The sequence below is a fragment of the Capsicum annuum genome, unplaced genomic scaffold (genome assembly GCF_002878395.1).
Source record: "Capsicum annuum cultivar UCD-10X-F1 unplaced genomic scaffold, UCD10Xv1.1 ctg4726, whole genome shotgun sequence".
NCBI lineage: Eukaryota > Viridiplantae > Streptophyta > Magnoliopsida > Solanales > Solanaceae > Capsicum > Capsicum annuum.
Window position 1 is genome coordinate 21,582 of NW_025854890.1, and position 12,595 is coordinate 34,176.

General features: G+C 34.5%; 1 protein-coding gene across 1 annotated transcript; it reads right to left on the reverse strand.

Annotated features, from left to right (window-relative positions):
• Window positions 1–10,979: 10,979 nt before the first annotated feature.
• On the reverse strand, window positions 10,980–12,164 carry LOC124892431 (F-box protein CPR1-like; the record flags this gene model as incomplete). The annotated part of the gene is made up of 1 exon (XM_047403712.1): window positions 10,980–12,164. A coding segment is annotated over one exon (1,185 nt), but the record flags the coding sequence as incomplete, so codon positions are not given.
• Window positions 12,165–12,595: the final 431 nt, after the last annotated feature.

A 12,595-nucleotide genomic window follows, 5' to 3' on the forward strand; every position in this document is an offset into this window, starting at 1 on the left:
GCATAGCATATGTAGACAACATTACACAACAAGTAAATATCATGATTCAACTCTAATTTTACCATTCAAGGGTTTAGTCATGTATTAGAATTCAATCAATCATTTTTAACATGAACAAAAGCAAACCCAACATGAAATTCATAATAATCCACACACTTAAACTTTGGAAAGAGATTCTTGGGCTTCATGGATGAAAGGAGTCCATGATGAATACTATGCATACCTGGGTTGTGATTTCTTGAAAATCTGTGGAGGAAAACTTGAATTCTTGGCTTGGAATTAAGAACCTAGGGTTTCTTGTTCTTGGGGATTAATCCTTGAGAGAAACCCTAATTTGTTCTTGTAAAAGAATAATGATCTTCTGAGCTATGGTCGGGTATTATTTGGGGTTAAATCAGGTGGAAAAATACCCAATACTCTTTTTAAAATGGCTAAAAAGATAACTGAATGGGTGTACAACAATGGGTGCGATGGTCCGTCGCATGTCCGACAGTCCGTTGGTCTTGACCATCGTACCTGGGCAGAATGGGGTTCACCATTTCCCTTGCGATGGTCCTGAGCGATGGTTCGTCACTCCTGGGCAGAAGTTGGTCTCACTGCCTTGCTGCAATAGCGTGGGCGATGGTTCATCGCTAATCCGACAGTCCGTCGGCTTGTGCCGTCGCACCTGATGGTTTTGACTGCCTTCTGTATTTCGGCCATAACTTGCTCTTTCGAGGTCGAATTTTTATGAAATTGATATCAATGGAAAGATTATTCAATTTCACACGTGACAAAAAGTGAAAATCTTAAAGAAAGCTTCTAACATTCTTGAGACAAATTTCAAGTTAGGAAAAAGTACGGGGTAGTACACGAATGGACTGCACCAGCATCTTTAGAATATCAATTTTATTCAAGGTATATCTTTAGTTTGGGTCCCGGTGCACCCAAGCTTATTTTGACCTATTGGTCGAAATGTTGGAAAATTAAAAATATGGGTGTGGGACCCATATTTGATCGAAAAGACCTCGGATGAAAAATCCAACATTTCGAGCAGATCCTAAATATCTATTTTATAGTGGTAGCATATTTGTTGTGATTTTATGACTTTTAAAACTTATTTCTACCCTCAGTTTGGAAAATTGTGATTTCGAGTTTTAGGGGTCAACATTATGAAAAAGATATTTTTAAAAAAATTTGATATCGCCTTCGTATCTGAAACATCAAATTTAGTTTGGTTGCATAGTTGTCTTGCATATATTAGACTCCTAATGAATCCACACCCCGACGAAGTTCGTTTGGACTTAAAAAATCTGCAATAGTGCAGTTTTTCTGCTATAAATAGTAGTTTTTTCCTTTTTGGCTTATTTTGTTCATTTTTCATTTTGCCTCTTGAGTAGTTCAACCCTAAAATTGAGTGGGATCTTAAAAGTAATGTTTGTGGGAGCTTGGAAAGCAAGATTAACATCTATTTCTTAGTTTTATTATGGATTTAAGGTAGAAATTAGCTTTTTGTTAGTGATTTCTTGATTAATTTTTGAAAACCCCCAAAATTTTAGGGCTTGATTTTTAAACTCAAATTTCACTTCTTTTCACTTGAATAATATTTTTATCTCATAATTACCATTTTTTTATAATTTAACTATCAAAACAACTTCGATTACTGATTTTAACCTGAATTTCAAAGATTTTACCTAGTAAAGCTAAAAAAAACTATTTTCTTCGATTTGAACCTCGTTTTTGTCTCGATTAAACTTGAGTTTTCATTTGTAGGTTTTTAAAAATATGGAAACATATTTTTAAAGTAAAATTTTGATTTTGCCCTTCCTTTTTAGGGAAACTCATTTTCGGGGGTCCGTTTTGATTCCGAATAAAAAGTTGTCAATATGGATGTCCCTGGTTTTATTTTGACTCATCCATATTTAATATTTTTAGTAGAGTTCAGAATTGTTTGTGAATAGTAAGGTTGTGGGTTCAAAGTGTAGCGGACCGATTTCGGTTTTTGAGTTAGGTTGTCGCTTAACTCTTTAGAATGGGCTGGGTAGTAAATGATGGTACAAAATGCATATTAAGAGTGAGAACTAATCATGAAAAATATCTATCTATATTTTGGGCTCATGTTGGATCCTACATGTGATGTAGTTGTCAAAATTGAGATATTATGTGATGTGTATGACTGTGTGGGGTCATATGTGATATTGATAGACTTGAATGCATGTGAATAATTATATTTTGTTGTTTAAATATCTAATGTGGAACCGTTGGTATATTGTGATACATTCATGCTTGTTGGTATATGAGACATGTGGAAATTCATGTGAGATGAAAATAATGAGTGAATATTGGGTTACATGGTTGTGAAAATGTATCATTATGATTGTTTGTGAAAATAAATAATTATTGTTGATTGTGAAAATATATCATGTGGTTGATTTTGAAAATACTCATTATGATTAGTTGTGAACATTACATCTCATATCATACTCATTCATGAAACATTGGTACTGCCGTGGAAACACTTGAGTAACACTGGAAATAACTTTTTATAACCCTCACTGAGGGATATGTCGAGGAGGAGATATTATAACACCTTACAAAATCCTTTCCGAGGGATGTACCAAAAAGGAAATACTAGATATGTAGATCGTATACGAGTTGGTGAACCCTCTATGGGCCTTGCATTGGGAAGCTTGCCTTTGTAGGTATATATGGGGATTGTGCGATAATCCCTAAGGTTATGCAATGATTTCTTATATCATCATAATAATAATCATCATATACATTGTACTTACTTTATTGTGTTTATATTATGTTGTATTGCAATATTGACTTGCCATTTATGTAATTGTCTTATCTTTTTTTACTTATATTTGATGATCTTATATAGAAATATTCCTCCTTGCTCTACTTATATATGATATAATGCATACTTGTGTTCTATCTGGTCATGATGTTGTAATATATATGATATATTAGAACTGTTAGTGCAAATGGTATGGGCTATCGTTGTGGGATATTTTCTTATTACAGGCGACGTGCCCTTAGTGTATATATTGAATGCTTTATTTACTACTTTGCTTGGTCGGCCTATGATACCTACTGAGTACAAGTGGACCGTACTAATACCTACTACACCCTTTCTGTGCAGGTCCTAGCTCGAGTGCACCTCAGCTTGTTGACTCAGGCAATTGTTGAAGCTTCCAAGGCAGTGGTTGGATATTTATGCGTCCAGAGTTCATCTGTATCTTTCTATAGTATTTATGTCTTTATTAGTATTCAGAGACAAATATTATCCCCTTATAGTTACTTTTGTGATGTATTTGACTACTGGATTGTATTAGTAGTTCTCACACTATTGACACCTGGTTTTAGACGTGATTGGTATTTTGGATAAATTCTTTCTGCATTGTTATGATTACTTATATGGTTTGAATTTTTTCTAGAAGCCTTACCTTCTGATATTTCTATCTTTTTCTCTTTTTGTATAAGTTTGGGTGATAGGCTTACTTGTCAAGGTACGCAGTGAAAAGTGCCATCATGACCCTCATTTTTGGGTTATGACAAATTGGTAGCAAAGCAGTAAGGTTTCATTGGTCTCAAACATGTAAGAACAGTATATCTAATAGAGTCTCATTGGATTGGTACGTAGATGTCCATATCTATCTTTGAGAGTATAGAGGACGTTTTCAAGAAACGTCCCATATTTTATTCTTTATCTTGCAAAGTTCTTTCATACCTCGTGTTCTAAGTTATGTTTTACTCTTTTTGTGCCGATGGTATGGCTTATACTACTATCAGTTGAGAGATGCTATGAGATATTGGTGGGTATTATTTGTCGATTATAGGCTTGTTGATGCTCCTGAGTTTTCATGGGTTTAGTTTACTTATGCCTTTATGGAGAGATTCGTGCCTTAAGATTGAGGGATCATATGTAGGATGAGTCTGATCATTCGGTGTAGGGCTCTATAATAGTTGCAGAGTATGAGGCACACTTTTATGACCTATCTAGATATTCCTATGGTAGTATTTCTACAATATCTGAGAAGATTCAAAAGTATGTGAAGGGTCTAGATGTCTCTTGATATGAGCCAAATGAACATTATAGATTTTGTTGATATCATTAGAATCCAATACATAAGGATAAAGCTTTGGTCACATTGTGGGCACAAAAACATGCACGGAGGACCCATTTGGAAACTCAATAGAGCAATTCCATGTTTGGAAAGATGCTTGGTGATACAAGCACAAAGAGTTTAAGGCAATCACAAGGATCCAAGGTTGATAATTGCAAATCCTTCAAGGCTTGTTCATAAAGATGGACGTGTGTAAAGGTGTTATGAGTCCAACCAAGGGATTTCACATGTTGAAGCTTAAAGAACCCGAGGCTTGAAGTGTTAAATGAGAAGATTTGGAGTGCTCATTGCATTAAGGGTATTTTAGTAATTCGACCCATTATGTAGTAGACTATAAATAGCCATTAGTTAGGTCATTTTTTAATTATCTTATTTTGACTACGGAACGAACATTTATCTTGTGAGAGAGTGTAGTGTAAGTAGGACAAGTATGGAATCACTTGTGTTAAAATATGGCTTAGAAATGGGGGTTCTTGAGGTGAATTGATTTCCCTCCTAGATTCACATAAGAAGTTGGTGTTTGTTTTTACGAGTCTTAAGGGTCTTTTCGTTTGACACAGATGTTGGTTCTTATTTCTTTGTAATCTGTTATGTCAACTTATCTATCTTTAATTTCATACATCTTGCGGTTTTAGCTTAATCTGTTATGTCAACTTATCTATCTTTAAAATTTCATACATCTTGTAGTTTTAGCTTCTTTAGATATATTTCTATCTTTCGATTCTAGATCTGTATTATTTGGTATCAAAGACGATCTTGATTTCGTTTCTAAGAGATCAATCTTGGGTTTGTTATGTAGAAAATGAAAAAAAGTGTCCAAAAACCAAAAATCATAAAAAAATAAATTATTTCATGTTTTTACCCTTGGCTGAAATTTTGAGACTTGGTTTTTGTGTCTTTTATGTGTTTCTAGTGTTAGATTCTTGTTCCCTAATACTATTAGAGTCTAGAGATCAAAAATCATAAAAAAAAAAGTATCAAAACCGAAAATCCCCAAATAAAAATACCATTCTCGGTTTTTTACCCAAGGTCAAAATTTGTATTTTTGATTTTGTGTTTTTCTTGTAGTTTTAGTGTTAGATTTGTGTTCTCTAACACTATAGGACTCTAGGGTTCGAATTTGAGCTTATTCCGTGTTGAGACTCATCCACAATTGTTGAGCTTGAAAAATTGAAAGTGGGATCTCAAATTTGGAAGGTTGTGCTGAGGTTTTTGGAGTTGAAAACGTGATAGTGATGTTTGGATTGTCAACGTGTGCTCGTTAATTCAAAAATCAACAAATTCTGAGGTCATTTGCTTGAGGGTCAACTTTGAATGTTCTTGGTTTCTTCATAATTTTCATATATTGTTGATGAAAAACATCCAAGAAGTTAGAGTTTGATCCAAAAAAGAAGTGAGAGAGGGTGTGATACTTATTTTTATCAAAGCATATTCCTAGAATATTCCAAGTCATCAAAAGAAAGAAAGGGTCGAAAAGCATAAAAAAAGGAATATTCTTAGAGAAAAAGACAAGGGAAAGTACAAGGAGGGGACCATAAGAAATTCATACTCTTTTGAGCTTGAAACAACAATTAAAGGGTCTAGTTCTCTGTGTTTCTTCATCAAAGGTTGATTACGACACTCCCAAGTGGAAGATTGAATGAAATTTAAATTGAAAAAAAAGTCAACTACAAAACATGAGCAACTTTGACTAAGGCAGCCACGTCTCCTAAGCACAAATTTGGAATTCTTGGTTTATTTCTTTGATTCTCTGATTTCTTATCTTTATTCTATTGCTAATTAACAACTAGTAATCACCTACTTAGTTATGAATTAGTTTAGAATTTATTTTGTTTCGTGTCTTCATTCTTTGTGTGCTTTTTTTATTTTTGATTCGTTGTAGTTTCATGGATCAAGTCTGGATGAGATTTTTTTGAGTCTTCAAATGAAAATCTATTCCAGGCAAGATTAGAAATCATCCCTTAACTCCTCATGAAATACAAGCCAACATTCAACACTTGTGAAGCCAAGTGTGAGGTAACCAAAGGTGTAAGAGTATTGTGAGGATACTTTTGAACTAACAAGTTTTTTATTTTTGTGATTGTTTTTCTTAGGCACATAACAATGGAAGAATAAACATCTCAAACCGTGGAAAACAATCCTACTAATACTATTTTGACCTCTCTTAAAGCTATAAACCATAGCCTTGCAAGGCTTGAAATAGATTTGTCATCGGTGAAAGGGGATATAGCATCAATAAATGGGGATATGACTACTTTAAATGAAAGGTTGGGTCACATAGAAGGTCAAAAGAAATCCAATCACTTAACTCATGAAAACTACCATGCTTTCTCAAGTGATGAAGAGATGATTCAAGGGAGAAGTCTTGACAAACCTCCTTGTAATAAGAGCTTCCCAAAGTGGCAAGTGGGTTGACATGATACACAACAAGGAGAAATCTATACCTCAGGTGATATACAAGGTAACAATTCTATCTCCACAGTACTCCTACAAATATAGAATATTGTGACGTGGCTAGTAGTAGCCTAGTGGATATAGTTGGTGGTTTTTCTAAAGGAGAATTGCATGATCTTCCCTTTGTGATACTCTTGGTATTGCTAGGTTGCATGAAGATCAAATTCTTGTTGTACATATGCAAGAACTTGTAACTTGAATGAGGTCCCATTACTAAGTGATAAGAGTATTCACATATTAGTTGACCTTTATGGAAACCAAGGTGAGTCTTAGTTGGCATGCGAGTTGCCAAAATCTAGTGAAGGTGTTAATGATGATCAACTTGCTTATAAGTGTAGTCCACTACTTGAGAATGTTTATGGTGCTCTTTATGAGTCACAAGTTAGTGATGGTGTTGATAGAATTGATCATAAGAATGGAGATTATTCTTTGAGCCTATCATGTGCTGAAAACCTTATTCTTAGTTTTGCTCATAGCATTCATAAAAATAAAAATTATGTGAAGAATGGCATGTATTTTTTTGAGAGTGAACTTGTAGGTTTCAACTCCTTACCTTGAATAGTAATCCTCTCTTAAAGAAAGATGTTTTGTGTGAAATTAGTGAGATCACTCCTTGCATGACACCTAATGATATAAAATATGATGTGCTTAAAAAGAAAAGGCGGCATGCCTAAGATTCACTTGTTATCGTATTTGTTTAAATCCATTAAGAATATAGGATTGAGTGAAGATTATTTCAACCATCCAATTCTTGATAGTGATCTCCTACATTTGGAAAAGAATGATCAATTGGGTTATGATGACCTTGATTTGCTTGAATGTTTAAGAAACCTAATAAGTGATTGTTCTTTTGAAAATGAATTTGATTGTGATCCTTGGTCTGACACCTCACCTTTGTTTGATAAATATATGGATAAATTTATTGATTCTTTTGATAACTTGAGTTGTGATCCCTTTGATGTTCATGGTGGTTTGTGTCTACTTGAGGATTGACTCTTTGAAAGAGAAGGTGATATTTGCATAGAAATTTTCTCAACTTTTTCTTGGTGTGTTTCCTATGTTGAGCATACTCATGGTGATGAACTTGAAACTAATGAGTAAATGCATGAGGACACTATAGTTTAAGTTGACTTGTGTGATACCTTTCTCTACCTTTTTTTGCTCATGATATTACTAAAGCTAGTATAGAGGGTATGCGTAATTTTTGGGTTGTCTCCATAGGGGAAAGTGAGAAGAGCCAAAACTTATGTCCTTGCCTACTTCTCTCATTTGACCCTGGTAACTCTTTAGGATATGGAGATTGTTATACATCCAACTTGATGCTTGGTCAAGATAAAAAACAACATTTGATTGTGAGTTGGTATCCTTCCTTATGATGAAAATTCCTTCTTGGGGATTTAGAATCCACTTGATAGATCCATGTTATGCATGAGAGGTATTTCCAACAAAGTTAAGTTTTCACTAAAGAAGAAGAGTAATAAAAGGCTCCAAGGGAGTTTACCCTTGAGTGTTTCCATTCATGACCAAGGTATCACTACTTGTAGGTCAAAAAGAGAATTACCGTATGAAAACACTTTACATGAATTCCATTCATGTAACACCCTTCTTTGTGATATTGTGGTGATGAGAGCTCCCTTTCTCAAAGGCAGCTACATGATTGATGTCCCTAGGAAAATTATGTCATTGACTCTTTGGGTTATTATTTATGTACTTGCATCCATATTTGACACACTTGAGCTTAAGTTTTGTGGACCACAACTTGTGGATGTCAAGTTGAATTTTTGTTTGTGGAAGAGTCCAAGGATGTTAAAGTCTTCTTATAACCTTCATAGGGTTGGATAACTTGAAGTATCTTATGGAACTCTTGGAAGCATGCTTGACATCATTAGTAGAGGGATACAAAGTTCTTGGGAGAACAACTTGTCTTGTAATGGTTTGTTGCATAGTAGGCTCTCTGATCTCCCTAATTGCATGGCTCCATTGATGAAATTTCTTCCCTCGGGATGTTGTTTGAAAAGAAGAGGTCCCTGTGCTTGCAATGTCTCTCTCTCTTTGTATGTTCCTATTTGTGAATACATCTTTGATTATAATAGTATCTTTTGTACCTTTCTCTATTACCTTTATGCATATGATGATATTCATAATATTATTAAATCTACATCCTACGTTGGCATGAATTTCCTAAAAGAAAGAATCATGGGATGCCTAAAAGAATTGACTCCATCCTTGAGTGCATTGTGTGCTAAAACTTTTGTGGACAATGGCATCCCTTTTGATAATAGTACTTTGGAGGAGACTTCCATGTTCAATTTCTTTCTATACTACCTTTTTGCTTATGATGATGTCCATGCTGGTCTTGGATTTACCTTATTTGGAGGTAAGACGTGTCTTGAGTGGTTCATTTGGTTGAGCAATAATGCTACAAGGATCACTCATATCCTTAAGCCCGTAAAACCCTTGTGGATGTGTGAACCATTGGTTCCACCACTCTTGGTGTGATCTACTAGAGAAGTGATAAAAAAATTGTGTCTTATGGCTTTTAAGAGGAAGGTATTCTTACCTTTGGAGATTGTTGATGCCATTATGACCTTTGTAGTTTCATTATCTCTTTGTTTTTTTACCATAGTCATTTCTTTTGTGACATTTGTACTAAGCTTTTCATAATTAAAAAAACGGATTCCTGGTTATATTTCAAGTATGTACCACCTCGGCATGATGATGTTATGTATTGTACTAACTAAGAAGGATATTGTGCTTGTTTGTCCTTTCTTTGGTCTTGTAAGGTTTTGATTCGAGGTTGAATCTTTTGAAAGAAGGGGAGGATGGTACAAGCCAAATGGCTATCATAGTTTTTATTGACATCCTTCGAGGCTAATACATGAAGGATAAAGCTTTGGTCATATTGAGTGCACAAGAACATGCATGGAGGACCTGTTTTGAGCACTCAATGGAGAAATTTCATGTTTGGAAGGTTGCTTGGTGATACGGGCACAAAGAGTTCAAGGCCGATCAGAAGGAGCAATGCTCGAGAATTGCAAATCCTTCAAGGCTTGTTTGTGAAGATGGACGTGTGTGAAGGTGTTATGAGTCCAACCAAGGGATTTCACATATTAAAGCTTGAAGAACCTATGGCTTGAAGTGTTAAAGGGGCAACTTTGAAGTGTTCATTTCATTAAGGGTTTTTTAGTAATTCCACCCATTATGTAGTAGACTATAAATAGCCATTAGTTAGGTCATTTTCTAATTAGCTTATTTTGCATATGGAATAAACATTTCTCTTATGAGAGAGTGTAGTGTAACTAGGGCAAGTGTGGAATCACTTGTGTTGAAACTTGTCTTTAGAAACGGGGGTTCTTTAGGAAAATTGATTTCCCTTTTGGGTTCATGTAAGAAGTTGGTGTTTGTTTTTACAAGTTTTAGGGGTCTTTGCGTTTGATACACACATTGGTTCTTCTGTCTTCGTAATCTCTTATGTTAACTTATCTATCTTTAATTTCTTGCATCTTGCGGTTTTAGCTTCTTTAGGTAGATTTCTATTTTTCGATTCTAGATCCATATTATTTGATATTAGTGTCGAGCCTCATTTCATTCCTACGAGATCAATCTTTGATTTGTTATCTAGAATATCAACCAAAAAAGCAAAAACCGAAAATCACAAAAAAAAAAAAAAAAATTTTGTCCCGTTTTTACCCTTTTGAGTTGCATCACATACATTACATTCAGATTTTGTAGCTCCATGAGATATAGTCACTTTAGGGTTGTTTTGGCAGATTTCATACTTTATATTAATAATTTTGCACTTTTTATATGTTTAGACCATTAATATGTGAGCATGATAGCGGCAAATTTACGTACAACATATGGGCCTGTAAATCCGTGGTCTCTCCGTGTATATATATATATATATATATATATATATATATATATATATATGTATTTCAATAATTGGTATCATATAAGATTTTGACACCCATGATACGAGAAGGTTAAAGGCTGTACTTGGTTGAATGTTGAGTTATTTATCTTAATAACTTGGCATAAATTTCCACAAAATGTATTTTTTCTTTTTTTAGTGGTGCACCCATGTTTTAGAAATCATACATTCACTCTGGTGCAATACGTGTCACAACTATCAATAGGAACTTGGGAAAACGCAGAAACTGAGATATGGAGAATTATTAGAAAGATTCTCGATGAAGATAAATTTAGTCAGTGCAAAATATACATTGCATCACATGTGACGACATAAAGAACAGAATTTTCTGCTTGTGAGAATGAAGAGAATGAAAGCTAATACAAAATGGGCTTTGTATCATAACAAAATATATATAGTCTAGGGTAAGCTTATTCCATAGCTCAAATTACACAAATATGTTAATGTCGAAGATTTTACCACCTCTAAATTTATCTACTCTAAAATTTATCCACTTGTGTAGTGTTCTCGCTTTCCGTTGGAATTGAAGTCAAGCTATCCTTGTACAGTAAAACTCTGAAACTTTTAGGACAACAATGAAAACTGAATTGCTTGACCACATTGGAAATAAGATTATAGGACATTAAACATCCACTTCTACTTTGAAAAAGAAGCAAATAACCCTTCCAAACTGCTAATGGGAATACAATAAGAAGACCGCTAATAGTGTATTTCTTAATCCAAGACTCATATTTATTGTAATCCTTCATTATCCAAATGTTTATCAAATCCTTTTCAACAGAAATCACGGGCTCCCGATATGGGTGATAAATCAATGTTAGAGAGTCATGTAATATCACGAGTCTGCAACTCGGTTCATTAATTAAATGACAAGTTTCCGGAATTTCTAAACTGTAAGAAATTTCGGTGCTCATTTCAAAACAAAGAATTACGTATGCATCTATGTCTAGGGATGCGACCCAATGACACACTCCCCTATAAAACATCTGAGAACAAGAGACACAACAAAAGGTTGTTAGCAGTTGTGCTACTGTGTGATCTAATTCTCTCCAACAATCAACGCTCAAATCATAGATATCAACTTTTCTCTCCATCTCTTGTGGATAATCATCATTATCTACCATATATATTATCGAAATTTTGACAACCTTATAGTTATTTGCAATGGAGTCGAAGCCAAAACCGACGGCTTGGATGGAACGGTAGAAATCTCCTTGACAACAAAAAGGGTTGGGTGGGAGATTTCTATAATTTCTGGTAGAAGGGTTCATTAAAAAGGTGGTAACCGAGTCCATCAAAGCAATCAAACCATGACAAGGACCAATGAGTTGGTCATTGTCAAAATTATAAGGAGAGGACAAATAAGTAGCATCTAGATCATGAGAAATTGGGTTAAGATAATCATTATCTTCATCGCCAGAAAGAAAAGACAAGATAGTTTTGTACCTATTATTTTCTTGTCCTAAGCAACGCTTGATGAGAATGAACTCATCTTTGGAAGTTGTTGTGAGGTAGAGATAAAGATTGACAAAGGTGGAGGATTGAATGAGAGCGTAAAAAGTTTTTGAGATACAATTGAATCGCATGAGGGATTTCACCGCAAGTCTCAAAAGTATACAAATTAGCACATCTTCGGACAACTTCGTCATAATTCCATCCGCAATTAATTATTTTACATTCTTATATGTGAAATGCACTTGGATTATTCTATGTGGAATACGTGCCGTTTCACCTCATTGCAACTGGATTTACCATCTCAACTGAATTGTATCAAAAGCTTACTTTATTCAATCCCAGATCCATAATGAACTAATTATCCATCTTGTGTTTTGTGGTTTTAACAGTGTCCTTTGGCAATATATCTATTTATATCAATGATTCTATTCAAGTTAAATTACTATCCATCCTAATTATTTGTCGTAATGACATATTATTATATTTTAAAAGACAAAAAACACGGACGCCTCTTTGAAAATAGCTACTTCAATTCTGCCAACAGATGCCCTGAAGAGTTGACACCGTTTTAGTCGAGAGGTTAGTATAATATGTGATCCTGTGTTTGCTTCTTCCCATCTCTTACCCACATCAACCTTTC